Source organism: Topomyia yanbarensis, chromosome 2, assembly GCF_030247195.1.
Source record: "Topomyia yanbarensis strain Yona2022 chromosome 2, ASM3024719v1, whole genome shotgun sequence".
In the NCBI taxonomy this organism is placed as follows: domain Eukaryota; kingdom Metazoa; phylum Arthropoda; class Insecta; order Diptera; family Culicidae; genus Topomyia; species Topomyia yanbarensis.
Genome location: NC_080671.1, coordinates 106,523,212 through 106,540,277, shown reverse-complemented (window position 1 = coordinate 106,540,277; position 17,066 = coordinate 106,523,212). Strand labels below are relative to the sequence as shown.

General features: G+C 36.6%; 2 protein-coding genes across 4 annotated transcripts in view; both read left to right on the top strand.

Annotated features, from left to right (window-relative positions):
- LOC131679119 (transmembrane protein 214-A-like) overlaps positions 1–12,464 on the top strand; it is a 57,941-nt gene extending 45,477 nt beyond the window's left edge. For 2 of the 3 annotated variants that reach the window (XM_058959702.1, XM_058959701.1), the window contains one exon: positions 11,650–12,464. In XM_058959702.1, the coding sequence (XP_058815685.1) occupies positions 11,650–11,764 (115 nt within the window). In that variant the 3' untranslated portion in view covers positions 11,765–12,464. Of the gene's footprint in view, positions 1–6,891; positions 7,036–11,649 lie in introns of all 3 variants that reach the window. The other variant, XR_009303801.1, reaches the window with a different exon arrangement.
- Positions 12,465–15,958: 3,494 nt separating this feature from the next.
- On the top strand, positions 15,959–17,059 carry LOC131679653 (tRNA selenocysteine 1-associated protein 1-like; the record flags this gene model as incomplete). The annotated part of the gene is made up of 3 exons (XM_058960386.1): positions 15,959–16,258; positions 16,542–16,689; positions 16,802–17,059. Coding segments are annotated over exons 2-3 (294 nt in total), but the record flags the coding sequence as incomplete, so codon positions are not given.
- Between the last annotated feature and the right edge of the window lie 7 nt (positions 17,060–17,066).

Genomic DNA, 17,066 nt, shown 5'->3' with positions numbered 1-17,066 from the left:
TTCCATTATGATGTTATCGAGTTGGCGAATAGGATTGATTTTAAATTTCCCGAGCTTAGTTTTGTCTGATCGTTAGTTAGTGTTTTCCCGAGGCCACTAAATCCTCGCTCAATTAAAACCTATGTACAAGAAGTGCTCAAGGCTGTTTGGCACAGTAGAGCCAAGTCTGAGTCCTCCAGCCTCTTGGATTCGCACCACATGATGATATCCGTATTCCACGAAGCACTGATCTACACCACGAACATTATACCTACTTATATCCGCATCCTACGCAGCAGACAAAATTCCATTAAAACAAGAGAGGGAAACAATCACGCTCGCGCTCCACACTCTCAGCATTTTGGAAGAGGAATTCCAACCCATCTTCACTCAGTTTTGCGCTCTCGCCTTTCCTGTGTGATGCACATAAAATCCTCTAGTCATTCAACAAAGTCATCACCTCTGATGATGAGTTTGCTTGTTGAGTGGGAGAAGAGTTTTTTTCTGCTATTGGAGAGGTGTGTGAAGTCCTCCTCAGAATTTTAATTCCTCACCTCATTTTGGCATCATGAGTGATGCTCCAGCAAGCCTGAACGTACGCTTGACAATAAAAAAAAAGTTCAGTTTTGAATCAGTTCACGAATACATTAATGATATTTTATGATTTCGTGAACTTTTTCACGAAAACGAATGATAACTTGTGACTATTATTCTAGGTATCATGAACCAGTTCACGAATACATGAATAATATTTCATGATTTTGTGAACCATTTCACGAGCACGGATATTGGATCGTGACTAATATATTGGGGATCATGAATTAGTTCACAAAGATTGAATGGATTTATGAATAAAATTCCGAATTTCGTGAAATAGTTCACGAAAAAATATCCAGAATATTTTGATTTTGTGAACTAATGTTCCTATATCTATGAAAAATCATCTTTGATTTTATGAATTTATTGTTTATTTCATACACTTTAGGAATATGCTACCCATTTTTTCGGGAGCTACAACCAACTTCAAATAATTTATATGCAACGCAGAGCAATTTAACGTATTCAAGTAAATTTGTCGAAAACAATACAAAGCTCAGGCTAGTCTATCAGTCTAGTCTACACAATACGGAAAGTTTTCAAAAAAATAGAAAAGGTTTACGAACTCCCAAGAAGCGCTAGGAACTTTTGAAAGGTCCTAAAAATTTAATAAATTGATTAGAACTTTGTGAGAAATCTTCGCGCCTTAGAGGTCCCACGAAAACATACGAGCTTAGGAATCAGAATAAGCAGATTTAATCGGCACGCCAGTCGGAGATTTGTTGTACCTCGCCATATACTCTCATAAGAAATAGAAAAATGACATCACAAAACAGCCTGTATTTCGCACTCTGGAAAGAATAATACTGAGCCCTACTGATGAAAGCTAAAGCTGTTTATCGTATTGAATTAGAAGCAATAACATATTCACGTTTGAGTTTTCTGAGCTTAGGATCTACGTATGAAGAACCGAAAATTCGGATACGTAATTGCATTAATACAGATCTATTTCGTTTCAGTTGACATGAAGTTCTGTACTCAGTATTACAATGATCTCACAATCAAAACTCAACACACTGAACAGTAGCCATGTCATAATTGAGTTTGCAATTCACAGTAAGTGCTCTTACTAGAATGCTGCAATTCTGCTTGAAAAAGATGCAACAAATTCTGTCATACTTTCGGATGTTATTTCGTTTAAAAAGTTATTGGAATGTAAGTTTTTTTAGCTTTGCTAAGCGTTGGTTTCTTCGGATGCGGTGCAAGAGCGAATCTTGTGTTTTATCCAAAAAGTCGACAATGGTTGGGTGGGGCAATAGAAGATAAATTTCATATGAAATGTTAAATTCTTCAATTCGAGCGGTTACTAGTCTTCTTCCTCTACATGTTCTAGTTTTCCGTCGGCCTCGTAGCGGAGCCAAACATAGAATTGCATATGACTCATTTCACGCGAAGTGGTCAAGGCACGTGTAATCAATCGACCTTCACGGATTTGAACCAAATTTGGAGGAATTGTTCATCAAGGGCCAATATATAAAAACCCAAATTCTTGTGTCAATTGAACCACCCTCGGGTCTTGGGAGCACCCCCCGTTTTGACAAATTGCCAAAACCCTTGGTTTTCTTTTGATCATATCTCTGGTTCTATTTACTCTAAAATCAAACCGCAAGATGGCTTAATTATTCAAGGAGTCTAAAAAATATTAATTTTTGGCGGCAACTATGCGATTTTTTCAGTTTAATATTAAAAATTATTTTTCCCTCAACACATATATTTTAATTTTGAAAATTCTAATGTCATCGTATTCCTCAGACATTTTTATATAAGAAACACTTATAATCTCAATATAATTTCAGCGGATCCTGAGATACACCGTTTTGAAGGGAAAAAAACGCAATTTCCCATATAAAATCGCAAGCGCACAACACTAAAAAACCAACTTGAGTATTCTGAGTTCAAACATGATTTTTCGTGAAGTAGACGAGAAATGATGAAAATCTACGTTTTTTGTTTGCTTCTAGCAGATCAGGGTCGATTTTTATGACCGTTTGAAGATTTTCTCAATTTCGGTCAATAAAAATAGATTTTTATATGAGAAAATGCGAGTTTTTCCCTTCAAAATGGTGTATTTCCGGATGCGCTCAAATTATATCGAGATTATAAGTGTTTCTTATGTAAAAATGTCTGAGGAATACGATGGCAATAGAATTTTCAAAATTAAAATATATGTATTGAGAGAAAAATTAATTTGTAATATTTAAGTGAAAAAATCGCATAGTTGGCAGCACTGCCGCCAAAAATTAATATTTTTTTCTAGACTCCTTGAATAATTTTCTTCAAAAGCCATCTAGCGGTTTGTTTCTAGAGTCAATAGAACCGGAGATATGATCAAAAGAAAATCAAGGGTTTTGGCAATTTGTCAAAACGTGGGGTGCGCTCTAGAGTGGGACAAATAAAAAAAATAAAATTTCGCTCCGAGTAACTTTTTATATCCCATTGAGCTCCCAGAACAACTCTGCAAATTTTTAGTTCGATCGGTGAAACTATATTTTTGCGCTCACGGTTTAAATTTTACATGGGATTTCGTATGGGGAAATCCTCTTTTGCAAAACAATTCTTCCGAGAGTCGCCCGTTACCTCCTAAAAATAAATAGATGTCTGATTTTTATAGGAAAATTGTCAAGAAAACAACGTCTAGAAGACCATGAAACGATCTGATGCTTGTGGCAAAAGTTATTAAGCAAAAATCGAATGATGCCCTAAGGATTGCTGAAAATTTCACTTTTCATAGCATCACTGCTGCTGACGGGCGAATTATATACAAAATCTGTAACTTTCTCTTATTATGTACAAAAAGCCTCAATTTATCCCTCCAAACTATTGCGAAGTGGCCATACAGTATATATAAATGATTTAGACACATTAAGAGAAGATCAAAACAAAATGGTATATAATTGGACAACCAACAGCAGTGGTGCTAGAAAAAATTAATATTTTATCAATCGTCAGAGCATCAATCGGTTTCTGCTTAATAACTTTTTTCTCAAGTGTCAGATCGTTTCCTTTTTTTAGAGACTTCGTTTCTTTGTTAAATTTCCTATCAAAGCCACATAACGATTTATTTTTAGGAAGTAATGGGCGACTCTTGGTGGAATTATTTTGTGAAAGTTAATTTTTCTATACAAAATCTCATGTAAACTTTAAACAGTTGGCGCAAAAATATAGTTTCAGGTATCGAGCTAAGAATTTGCACAGTTGTTCTAGGACCCAAATGGTACCTAAAAAGTTGTTCGGAGCTGGAATGGATTTTTTTGTCCCACCCTAGTGCTCCCATGACCCGTGGGGTGGTTCAATTGACACAAAAATTTGGGTTTTTTATATATTGGCCCTAGATGAACAATTCCACCAAATTTGGTTCAAATCCGTGAAGGTCGCTTTCAAGTTTGCATCTTTTTTTGATCACTTCGCGTGGAATGATCCATATCAATTTTTAAGAAACTTTCTTATCGATACACAAGAAGTAACGGGTGCAAATAATTGGTACCATTCGTATCAACGTATTATATTTTATATTCTTTCCGATTATATTGTAATAATCGTCAGCTTGTCTAGTCCGTAGTAAAATAAGTTTTTCCTTATCTCGCTCTTCGATAGAAGAAAAAGTTGGGGTTTTCCCCTGTGTCTAGAACTTCTTTGAACTTTGATTGAATTATTATTATGTGCAACCAGAGATGCCAGATTTGCAGACAAGTCTGCAAATTCGCAGACTTTTAATTTAAGCTGCAGATTTTTTGATGACGCAGATATTTGCAAATTTTTCCGTTTGGTTGCAGATATTTGCAGATTTTTTAGTTTGGTTGCAGATATTTGCAGATTTTTGAATATAAAGGCTTTTGGTTACACTAGCTTGCCGCACATTTTTTGTACTTCCCAGACTTTTAAAATTATTATTGCAGACAGAGAGTTTTGCAGAGATTGCAGAGTTTTTCCCTTCAAAATGGTGTATTTCCGGATGCGCTCAAATTATATCGAGATTATAAGTGTTTCTTATGTAAAAATGTCTGAGGAATACGATGGCAATAGAATTTTCAAAATTAAAATATATGTATTGAGAGAAAAATTAATTTGTAATATTTAAGTGAAAAAATCGCATAGTTGGCAGCACTGACGCCAAAAATTAATATTTTTTTCTAGACTCCTTGAATAATTTTCTTCAAAAGCCATCTAGCGGTTTGTTTCTAGAGTCAATAGAACCGGAGATATGATCAAAAGAAAATCAAGGGTTTTGGCAATTTGTCAAAACGTGGGGTGCGCTCTAGAGTGGGACAAATAAAAAAAATAAAATTTCGCTCCGAGTAACTTTTTATATCCCATTGAGCTCCCAGAACAACTCTGCAAATTTTTAGTTCGATCGGTGAAACTATATTTTTGCGCTCACGGTTTAAATTTTACATGGGATTTCGTATGGGGAAATCCTCTTTTGCAAAACAATTCTTCCGAGAGTCGCCCGTTACCTCCTAAAAATAAATAGATGTCTGATTTTTATAGGAAAATTGTCAAGAAAACAACGTCTAGAAGACCATGAAACGATCTGATGCTTGTGGCAAAAGTTATTAAGCAAAAATCGAATGATGCCCTAAGGATTGCTGAAAATTTCACTTTTCATAGCATCACTGCTGCTGACGGGCGAATTATATACAAAATCTGTAACTTTCTCTTATTATGTACAAAAAGCCTCAATTTATCCCTCCAAACTATTGCGAAGTGGCCATACAGTATATATAAATGATTTAGACACATTAAGAGAAGATCAAAACAAAATGGTATATAATTGGACAACCAACAGCAGTGGTGCTAGAAAAAATTAATATTTTATCAATCGTCAGAGCATCAATCGGTTTCTGCTTAATAACTTTTTTCTCAAGTGTCAGATCGTTTCCTTTTTTTAGAGACTTCGTTTCTTTGTTAAATTTCCTATCAAAGCCACATAACGATTTATTTTTAGGAAGTAATGGGCGACTCTTGGTGGAATTATTTTGTGAAAGTTAATTTTTCTATACAAAATCTCATGTAAACTTTAAACAGTTGGCGCAAAAATATAGTTTCAGGTATCGAGCTAAGAATTTGCACAGTTGTTCTAGGACCCAAATGGTACCTAAAAAGTTGTTCGGAGCTGGAATGGATTTTTTTGTCCCACCCTAGTGCTCCCATGACCCGTGGGGTGGTTCAATTGACACAAAAATTTGGGTTTTTTATATATTGGCCCTAGATGAACAATTCCACCAAATTTGGTTCAAATCCGTGAAGGTCGCTTTCAAGTTTGCATCTTTTTTTGATCACTTCGCGTGGAATGATCCATATCAATTTTTAAGAAACTTTCTTATCGATACACAAGAAGTAACGGGTGCAAATAATTGGTACCATTCGTATCAACGTATTATATTTTATATTCTTTCCGATTATATTGTAATAATCGTCAGCTTGTCTAGTCCGTAGTAAAATAAGTTTTTCCTTATCTCGCTCTTCGATAGAAGAAAAAGTTGGGGTTTTCCCCTGTGTCTAGAACTTCTTTGAACTTTGATTGAATTATTATTATGTGCAACCAGAGATGCCAGATTTGCAGACAAGTCTGCAAATTCGCAGACTTTTAATTTAAGCTGCAGATTTTTTGATGACGCAGATATTTGCAAATTTTTCCGTTTGGTTGCAGATATTTGCAGATTTTTTAGTTTGGTTGCAGATATTTGCAGATTTTTGAATATAAAGGCTTTTGGTTACACTAGCTTGCCGCACATTTTTTGTACTTCCCAGACTTTTAAAATTATTATTGCAGACATTTGAAAAAAGTACCTGGCATCTCTGTGTGTAACACGAAGATAGGCAATGATAATAGTTCTGGTACACTGTGAATCATACTCTCTGTGAATGTTTCTTATTACGGCCAATTCCTTGACTGGGTGGAAACCGGTTTTCGCTGAAAACCAGTTTTCGAGTTGCTGGTGGCCAAATTTTACCCAAGGGAAGCAATTAGCCTTTAGAATTATGGTTGCACAAAAATGTCGGGAATCTGTACCGTCCGCTTAAGGTTTTAATTAGTTGTTCTTCTAGTTTCAGTGTTTTATGTGTTGGATGAGGCTTTAACATTTTCAATCATTGCTATATTGTAGCAACAAGTAATACAATCTTACTACCTATATCATAGAATATGTTATTTGGTTGTGCACGGAATATCAGGGGGTTGGAAAATTTCATGGTCCCGCCTCACATATTCTACGTTTTCAGTGACCTACAGACTACGAGTTTCTTTGCATGTACTGCTTCTAAAAAAAATCAACACTGCAAATATAGTACATTTCCTGTCTTTCTTATTCGTAGGCCCGAATATTCCCCACCGCCACTAGAAGAAATGGAACCGTAAGTCCCGAAGTGACTCCAAAGAGTGGTGTGTAACAGCGTGAAGCGGCTTCTTCAGAACTAATAGAAACTGTCAAATAATTGTGTTGAATAAAATAAGTAAAGGTACTACACTCATTGGTTTTGCATGACTAACACATTGGAGTCCCCTTTGAAATATTTTGGTTCAATCGATATCTTCGTTAGTTCGGGTATCTTGAGCAATAATCTCTTCTCGTATCTAAATATGATTTTAGTGCGAAAATCGTGCGGTTTAAATGTTTACTTTGCAATTGTTTTGATATGCATCCTTAGTAATAAGGTCAAATTATGTTCATCTAGTTCAGGCTTATCTATCTGACGATAGTCAAAATAAAGTTAAGGAGGAGTTTTCTTCAACTTCAAATAGACATTTTTAAGAATTATACCACAGCCAAGATCATAGTAATTTGAATAAAATGAACAAGTCGGTTTTCTGGCAAAAAGATTCTCATGCCATCTCTTGAATCTTAATTCGCGAAGGTATGTCTAATAGCCAATAGTCTTTTTATTGTGAAGTTTTGCAGTAACAATACAAAATCCATTAGGAATTAAAGTTAAAATTTTTGACAACATAGAATTCAAATAAGGCTTGAATAAAAAAGTTTTAGATTTACTTGTTCATTGGGCCATAATTTATCAGAAAATTTTAAATATAAAACAGAAAAGAAAAAAAACCGTAATATAATGTAATGAAACATTATTTACCATTATTTTCTGATAATTTCTTTTCTACTCAATACTATAGTCGTGATTTCTTCTTGTTGGACACTTTTTAACTGGACCGCTTTTTAGTTGGACCTCCGCTAGTTGGACCATTGTCCAACTAAAAAGCATCTGAACGTCAAAATCTTATGTCAAATTTACTTCGACACTGACAATTATTAGAGATGTGAATAGATGCAATTACACTACTAACTTCTCCTTTGGAGAGTTTTTGACATCTGTCAGTCGGTCCAACTAACGAACCAAATTCGTTAGTTGGACAGAGGTGTGGTCCAACCAGCGAATCACGACTGTATGAGATTTTTGTGATAAAATGTTCCAAAAGTCTAACTTTCCCTATTTTTCGTGGAACAATTTTTGTTGTTGAAATTATAAGAAAAATGCTGCTTACAAAAACGTATAAACTGCAATTTTCCGAGTGCTACAGTCGTGATTCACTGGTTGGGCCACAGCCTCTGTCCAACTAACGAATTTGATTCGCTTGTTGGACCGATTGACAAGTGTCAAAAACTCTACAAAGGAGGCGTTAGCAGTGTAAATGCATCTGCTCACATCTCTAATTATTGTCAGATTGATTGTCATTGTAAATTCGGTACAACCCAGGGACAACTTGACATATAGTGCTTGATTCATATGTGTACCACCGATTTGATGGGGGCACTAGTATGCCTTCTCTGTACGAGTACCACGAACAACGAAACGAAAAAGTTTTAAGAGAAAAGCGTTTCAAGAGAAAAGCGTGTTTCGTTACGTGTGTTATGAACGCCGTCAATGCAGCTAGATCAACATTTAGAAAAAACGTATTCCAAAATGTGGATAAAGAAAACTATTATTAAAGAATAAATATATCCCTAACTGGAAACCGTCAGGAAAGTTACATGAATCTTATAAATTTAGCTGGTATTCGTTGTTTTTAGCAACCGGCTGTCTTCCTTCTTAAAATGTTTTGGTTTCCTTGTTGTGTAAAGTTTGTAATCGATAAATCATTGGTGCTTTTTTCAAGAGAAATATAAATGAAAAACATTTTGGCCAATGAAAGTATTGGTGCTTAACAATTCGTGAACCCACGACATCTTGTTTCAAGTTTATAAAGAACGTCAAGAATTCTAGTATTTTGTTCGGGAAAATAAACATATTGTAGGATTTTCTACACATTTAGCAAGATTGGTTTTGAATACAATTTGGGTGATTTTATCAGAATTCTGGCAGCAAACCGGTAGTGCTCGGTTTCTGCAAGAATGCTACCAGGAATGTACAATATTGCTCGACTCTTGCCAGAGTTTTGTACGACTTTGCCAGAGTTTTGTACGAAATGATGTAAAGTTTGGCATCTAAGTTTATTTTGACATTTGTCACAATATAAGGGGGGAAGGGTGCTTCAGATTTAAAAAATAAAGGGGTTTTTATATGCAATGCCCTAAAGTGCAGTGTGTTATTCTGTAACATTTGCCCGAATGTCATCTACCCGAATGCCACTTACAATTCGCCCGAATGCCATATAAACCCGAATGCTATTCGCCCGAAAAATATATCGAAATGAAAATACGCTGCAGGAAATTGACCTTATTAAACTGAAATACAATTTTTATTTGATTTACATTTAATCCCAAGACGCAAATTAAAACTAAAGCTATATCTGTTAAACAGTTAATCCAATTATCTGGTTTGTATTATTTAACTAGTGTCTCCAATTTTATGTCCTTTTTCGAATTTTTATTAGATCTTAGGTTCCGCTTGCAGTGTATTTAAAACGTCCGTACTAAAGATTCTCTCTTCGAGTTGTTTCTACACACTATAGAATGTTGGATTTCCACGGTTTAAGAAAGCATTCCATTTGTTTGTGACAGCCTTGGAGATCCTGGGAATCTTTTTTGACACATTTTCAAAAACTTACCATAAAACGGGAGAAAGAGTCCTCGAGAATCTTTCCCACCGGAAATATAACTTTCACTAACGTTAGGGACCATTCATAAACTACGTGACACTTTTTGGCGGCCGGGGGTCACGGCAAAATGTGACATGTTGTGGTGTATGGGAGGGAGGAGTAAACTAGAACGTTACGTACCATGTTCTTTCTGCAGAAATTTTTTTTAAAGGAATTTATTACGTACTAAGGGAGCGGTAGTGGGGGGGGGGGGGGTACAGAAATCCAAAAAATCTAGAACCATTGAATGTCTTGATCGGGTAAGAAGGCTAAACCCAGTCAAAAAGGGCAAGTTGCTGGCTAACGGGGGGCTATTTGCCAACTCGGATGCGCTAATTGCCCCTCAATTTGGCAGCAAATTGCTGGCAATTAGGGGGCTATTTCAAATGCAACATTTGGGCGATTTGCCGCCGTCATTTATTTACCGCCCAACCCGCCCTTAAATCGCCCCCAAATTGCCCACGGAACGCGCCATTTAATCGCCCATAATTGCCTAATATGAAAATTACAAATAATACTTATTTTCGGATTCATTATCTACTCACATATACTTACCAGTATACTAGGTGATCACCACCAAATTATAGGAAAAATCAATGGTGAAATTGGCATTGCACACCAAAACTTATCACAATCTGACGTTCATTGAAACTGTAGGTCAGAGATCTTGTTCTACTATACTTACACACGATTCCACAATTTCCCACATTCGTTGGCTAAATGAAGTGCACTAGACAAACAGAGTACAAGAGAGAACACACCAATTGTTCAAAAAACAATTTTAAGCTTAAGCCAAACATGAACCGCCATGTTTGAAAAACGCGAAAAACAACCAAGTCCATTTCAGCCGCCAGAAAATTTGTCTAAGTATTGAAATTGCCTTTAAATCGCATTCGCAAAATGCATTTGTTCCTAGGGGCATTTAGCACAGTCGAGTTGAGTCAAACGTCAAACTTTTTAAATCGCCTGACCATGCTCGTCCGCATTTTTTTTTGACAGGGAAGCAACAACTTGTTTGTAAATGAGTTGTGTTCGGTGATCATTCGAATATTTTGTCTGATGACCAAGTTTTTTTTTTTAATTTGCTGAGAAAAATTCCATAATTAATTTAGTTATAGGTTTTGTGCTTTTCACGCTCAAAGACGGGTTTCAACAATTTTCACCTTATTGGAGAAGAAATAATTTTTTTACCATATATTACAAACTGAGAAAAAATGTCTCAAGCTTAGTGGTTTGTGTCCAGGTTGAACCGTTCTTGTCCAGGCTGATGTCGACAAAACAACTGCGCCAGATTGTTGTATTCCACAAAAGCATTGCTCGCCAGAAATCAAAAATCATCACCTTTTTGGGTAATAGTATGAATCAGGGGAATATAGAGATTTCTGGAAAGAATTTCCCAGGTTTTTCCTTGAAGAAGCTAAATTATTTCTACAAATTGCGACGATTTTTTGAACGTTAGGAAGGGAGGGTGAGGTTTAGCTAAGGTATTTTTGATGAAAAAACGATAAGGTTTCCGATGAAAAAACCTGCAAGGCTGCCAAATCGACGTGGTTGTTTCATTTTAGCCGAACCAACCGGAATCTCAAATTAAATTTCAGATGGGTTTGGCTGACTAGGACTTTTTTTATTTATTTATTTATGACGAATAGAAGTGCTGCAATAAGATGAACTAAGGTGCATTGGTATGAAAACTGTGAGTTTTAATGTTTAAGTTTTGCTGGTCGATTGTCTATATGCAGGAGGCTAAGTTTACCTAAAACTTTGATTAGTTGTTTAGTATATTTGAGAAGAATCATGCTTTTTTGCAAAAGTGCTACTAATCAGATGAATAAGGGAATGACATTGAGTGAAAAACAAAACAACGCCATCGGGACAGTCGAATGCACTGCGGTTGGTATATAATTTAAAGATCGCCTTGGTTTGTTTGTCTTAGGAAGTTGCCTAAATGCCGAGCTAAATGCACAGTAATGATATGAAAGTGGAAAGGTTGCACTGTATTCCTAATACCCTAACATCAGCAGATCGTACACGTGTTTTTTCTCCCATTCCAGTGGTCAGCTTTCGCCGGAAAACTTGGGGAAAGCCTTCAACAGTACCCAACTGGCTGCTGCTCAGTACTATAGTTGGTTCTACGAGCAGGTCGACTTCTACGCTAAGATCAAGTAAGAATGTGAACTGGATGCCCGTGTGTTAGTAAGCTGTTATAGGCTAAGCGTGGAAAAGTGTGCATACGTACGAATAAAGTGAACTAATGAGACAACAAAACAAATATGAAAATTGAAAAAAAAATAAACGTAATGAATCATCCGAAAGACTAACTGGTGGCATCTCCCGTCATCAAAGTGGTAGCAGCAGCAACAAGCACTGAAAATCTGAAGTGGAGCTTACAGTCCCCACAGCCAGCCCAACTCATTTTTTAAAAAAATACTACATATGCAGACGGTAGCGGTTTGGTAGTTCGATCGAATGGAGTACATGATTTAGAGTAAAGATTTATTAGCAGTAACTAAAGTAATTATTCTTTTTGCTGTGGGGATGATAACAGCAAATGAAAAAGGGAAGAAGTTATCACAATGCAACTCTCGGAGAACAGCAATACAAAGCGTTGATGATATAGTTTATTTCGTAGCAAGTAACGAATGTAGTCGGTGGCAGGAAACAAAAAAGTGAAAGCTAGAAAGTGAGCATTTGAGTAATTTCAACGGAAACTTGTATGAGTACATTTGATAGACTTTTTAAATAATATTTTACTAATTTAATGTTTTTGTTTATTTGCTAAGGCTCCAATAACTGTTTGATGATGATGGAAAGAAAATGTAAAAAAGATTATAAAATGACGTCGTTGTTTTTTTCATTGTTTATCATAGATATCTTGTGAACATAAAACGAAAGAAATCCTTCAGACGTGACAATTCCGCTTTTGTGTGTCTTATAGACATAGAATTCCGGTCACGTAAAATTTCAACACTTCCATGCCCAACTTTTTTCTAGTGCATACAGAGTTCCAAAAATATGTTTCTATAAAGGCCGATTTCTTCACCCTCGCTTAACTTTTAAACCAGGTCCATCAGTGCGTTTACACCCGGCTTAAACGTTTAATGTGGGTGAACAAATCGGCCCTAACTAAGACTGTTGGACAAAACACAAAAAATCTGTGCTCCTTTCGCAATGCTACCCAATTTTTACTTTTCGATGCTCCATACAATTCTCCTAGATTTTTTGCAATGGTCTAATTGCTCGGAAAAGGTAGTCGAAGTCAGTCTAAAGTAATAGATTTTATGTTTCCAATAATATTGCAAGACAGAGAAGATATATTAAAATTTCATTTTTCACCATAAATTCAAACTGTAGCTGGAAGCATTGCTCCAGCGAAATCCAATCGCTCTGTCCAATCCAATTCTCTTTGTCAGCCAGCGTTGCCAATGTTCCGGATTTATCTGGAATCTCAAGCCAGACATTTTGCCAGATTTTTTTTTTGTTTTGCCACATTTTCAGAATTTTTTTTGAATTCTCCGTTACATCCCAGAGGGACAAGCCTCTTATTCTACCAGATTTTTAAATTATAAAGGTTGTTACACACAAATATTTTCCCAAACAAAAATCGATTAAAGTTCTTTGTAGACCAAAAAGAATGCAAAATTTCGATGACATTGATGTTGCTGCCAAGTGACAGATTTGGCCAGACATTTTTATTTGAACTGCCAGATTTTCTTTGAAAAATAGTGGCAACCCAGCTGGCAGCTACCTATCGTGAAAAGTAAACAAACATTCTTCTTTCGGAGTATTAGCACAGACTAACAGACATAACACTATGAGGGAATTACCTTAAAAAATATCGATCCGGCAATTTTCCCAGAACACTAGCTCCACCTTTTATTCACGGTCCCAAACACTTATTTGCTGGTGGGTTACCCCTCAGGCTTGGGAACAATTTTTCACTAGTGTCTATCCCCCATATGCTTGTTCATATGTCAGTGGCGCCACAATTTCAAAACCGGTCACAGTCCCAACTACAAATATATTTAAAATGACCGTTAAAGTGGGTGAAGCATTATTTTCGAGTGTTATGTCTGTTAGTCTGTGGTATTAGTGTTGATAAAAATAATATCATGGCGAAACATTTCAATTGACTAAACAAGACACTGCATTTAGTTTATTATACCAGTAGATACAGAACACTAGATTAGGATTGTCGCTGGCATCAGTGGTTGGAACATCATTGTTTCGATTCCGGGATATACCTGTCAAATGGGCCAAATAAAAAAAAGCAAAAAAAAAATAATCCTCTATCGTTGTTTCATAGCGACTACAGTCGTGATTCGCTGGTTGGGCCACAGCCTTGTCCAACTATCGAATTTGATTCGCTAGTTGGACCGACTGACAAATGTCAAAAACTCTCCAAAGGAGATGTTAGCAGTATAAATGCATCTATTCACATCTCTAAATATTGTCAGATTGATTGTCAAAGTAAATTTGACAGAAGATTTTGACGTTCAGGTGCTTTTTAGTTGGACAATGGTCCAACTAGCGGAGGTCCAACTAAAAAGCGGTCCATTTAAAAAATGTCCAACCAGCGAATCACGACTGTAATCATTTTTGTTTCTTTTAGCCAGCAAAACAATGGCCATTCTTGGTTGGTGTACTCAACTTTAATGAATTTTCATTTCCTTGTGCGGTATATACAAACTCTTCCATTTCATAACAATAACAGTCGAAAATGTACACCGAGAAAATTCGTTATATTGAATATATTAGTCATTAACATACGCGGAGAGAAAAACAGTGAATTTGGCTGCACGGTTTACCAAGTTGTTTTGTCTGCTAGTTTTGGCAACTAGGAGGAGTTTTATGTAAACAGCGAGTGACTTGTTTTAATGAATGCTTGACAAATTTCTTTTGAGAAATATTTCGCAAAATACTCATTCATGAAATTCGAAAACGCATTGATTCACGTAACTGAGCCTGTGTAAATGTTTTTCGTTGCACTAGAGAGGATATATCGAAAATAAAGCTTATGAGTAAGGGATTATCCATAAATGACGTAGCATTATAAGGGGGAGGGGGAGTTTTGCATTTTGTGATGATGTGAGAGGAGGAGGAGGAGAGTAACTAACAAAAAAAATATAGCATAACAAACATCGTTTTTTATTTGTTTATATTTACAGGGACAGGGGGAGAGTTACCATACGTAATTACCAGTGGGTATTTAGAGGTTTGTGACGAAATGCTATGATAGGGGAGCGAGGTGTTGAAAATTACTCAAAAAATGCTACGTCAGTTATGGATTCCACGATACCCCGAGATTGAGTCAAAAGCGCTCAACTTTGGGTAGTTTTTCGTATCCGTCTATAATACCACAGACTCTAGGTTTACCTAATTTTGCCTTCCTGCACGATACCCCGAGCAGGGATTCCAGGTGCACAGATTTATCTGTGTTTCACAGATTTTCAATATGCTGCACAGATTGCAACAACTGCACAGATTTCCACAGTTTTCTGTTTAACGCACAGATTTCCACAGCTTTCTAGTAGAATGCACAGTTTAGCACATATTTCTCAATTTTTTACCTTGCGCTTAATTTTTGACTCGCGCAAAAACCAAAAAAGGTTGGTTTTTTTGTTTTAGTGTTTCGGATTCTCCTCGTCAGTAACTAGCACCATCTGGGTGTCCAGTTAGACTATGTATCTGAACCCAAATTAGCACTAGTTAGACACTAAATTCCAAAAAGTCACACGTCTTGCGTGAACACTAAACCACTGGCTTATACCGAGTGATGTCTCGATAGTAAGCACAGAGGTTCTGTTTGCCGACGAGGAATATGAACCGAAACTGTCTTTTGGTATGAGTACCAAACGCCTGGAATTATACAAAATTCCCAAGTGGGAAAAATTTTGGACAAGACCAATTTCTTTGTGCATGAGGGCACATGCCTTACATGAAGTATGGTTTTTTTGTTTTAGTGTTTCGGATTCTCCTCGTCAGTAACTAGCACCACTAAAACAAAAAAACCATACTTAAGGCATGTGCCCTCATGCACAAAGAAATTGGTCTTGTCCAAAATTTTTCCCACTTGGGAATTTTGTACAAAAAAAGGTTACCACATCTTGTTCTCAGCCAAATTTGTACGTTTTTTGTGACAGACAAAGATTTTTAAATGAGCCGTGCACACATTTTTCAAAATATCGTCTGGCATCCCTGACCACGAGATTGAGCCAAAAGTACTCAATTTTAGGTAGTTTTTCGTTTGTCTATAGGTTAGCCCCGTTGAAAACGGAATGTACTAAAGAGATGCGAGCCGCCCGAATGACATTTCCCACACTGCTGTTACAGTAAACTGCACACAGAAAACTAGCATTGCCTAGCAGTAGGTAATTTTAAATCTGTGCATCCCACTTCCTCCAACGAAAAATGAAAGTTAGGGAGTCCAAATTTACCCAAAAATAATGAGATATTCCCCAAAGCCGACTAAACTTCATCCCATTAATTTTGAGTAAAAAAAATCATTCCCTCTATCTCGTTTTCCGGCAGTGAAATAAGGACAGCAAATTAAAATTACCTACTGGTAGGTAATGGATTTTAAGTGTAACCTGCAAGTTACGGCGGGTAGCCTAGAGACTTACCTAGCTGCGTTGGTATTGTGCCACTTTGACGTTTAAATTGGTAGGCAAACAAAACTTTTACTCGCGAGCTGCGTGGTAAACAAATCGCTTCTCGCCTCAGGCCCATCAAAAGAGATTTGTTTACCACCTAGTTCGCGAGTAGGTAGTAGGTATAAAAATACGAGACCTCGAGTGTGCGTATTTTAAATGTCAGATATCCCAAGAACAAAGTTTCAGTAGTCTACCAATCGTCAGCATCTATAGTTTAACCCGCCTAGCCGCATTATCGTTTACTGGGTTGCATCGATTTCATCACAAATGTTTTTCCATTTCGTTCCTTAAAGAGTTCGTTTTGAAGTGTTTATTTCCAATTCTATCAAGAACAGTACTGATCGCGAGCGTGCTGCAAAAATTAAATTTCATCTGGAATAAATTGTGCTGATTGAAGACAACAAAATGAGCTCCATTCAGTGCCAGTTGTGGATGGGGAGTGTAAGTTTAATTGATACAATTTGTTTAACTTTAACCTGTTATAAAGCATTGAAAATAAGCACGAACATGATTTTAATAAAACTAAATACTTTAATGTTTTTTTCTACGACAGCTGGAGACGTACATGACGGAAAGCTTCATTCTTGCTGCCTTCCGGAAACTTGGCGAGGATCCGCAGACCGTCAAGCTGATGAGAAATAAGTACACTGGGGAGCCGGCCGGGTATTGCTTTGTAAGCTTCAAAACCGACGAAGCAGCAATAGATGCCATGCATAAGCTGAATGGTAAACCTATTCCGGGAACAAATCCTTTAGTACGCTTCCGGTTGAACAGTGCCACCAACAATCAGAGTAAAGCACTACTTGCGGATCGAGAAT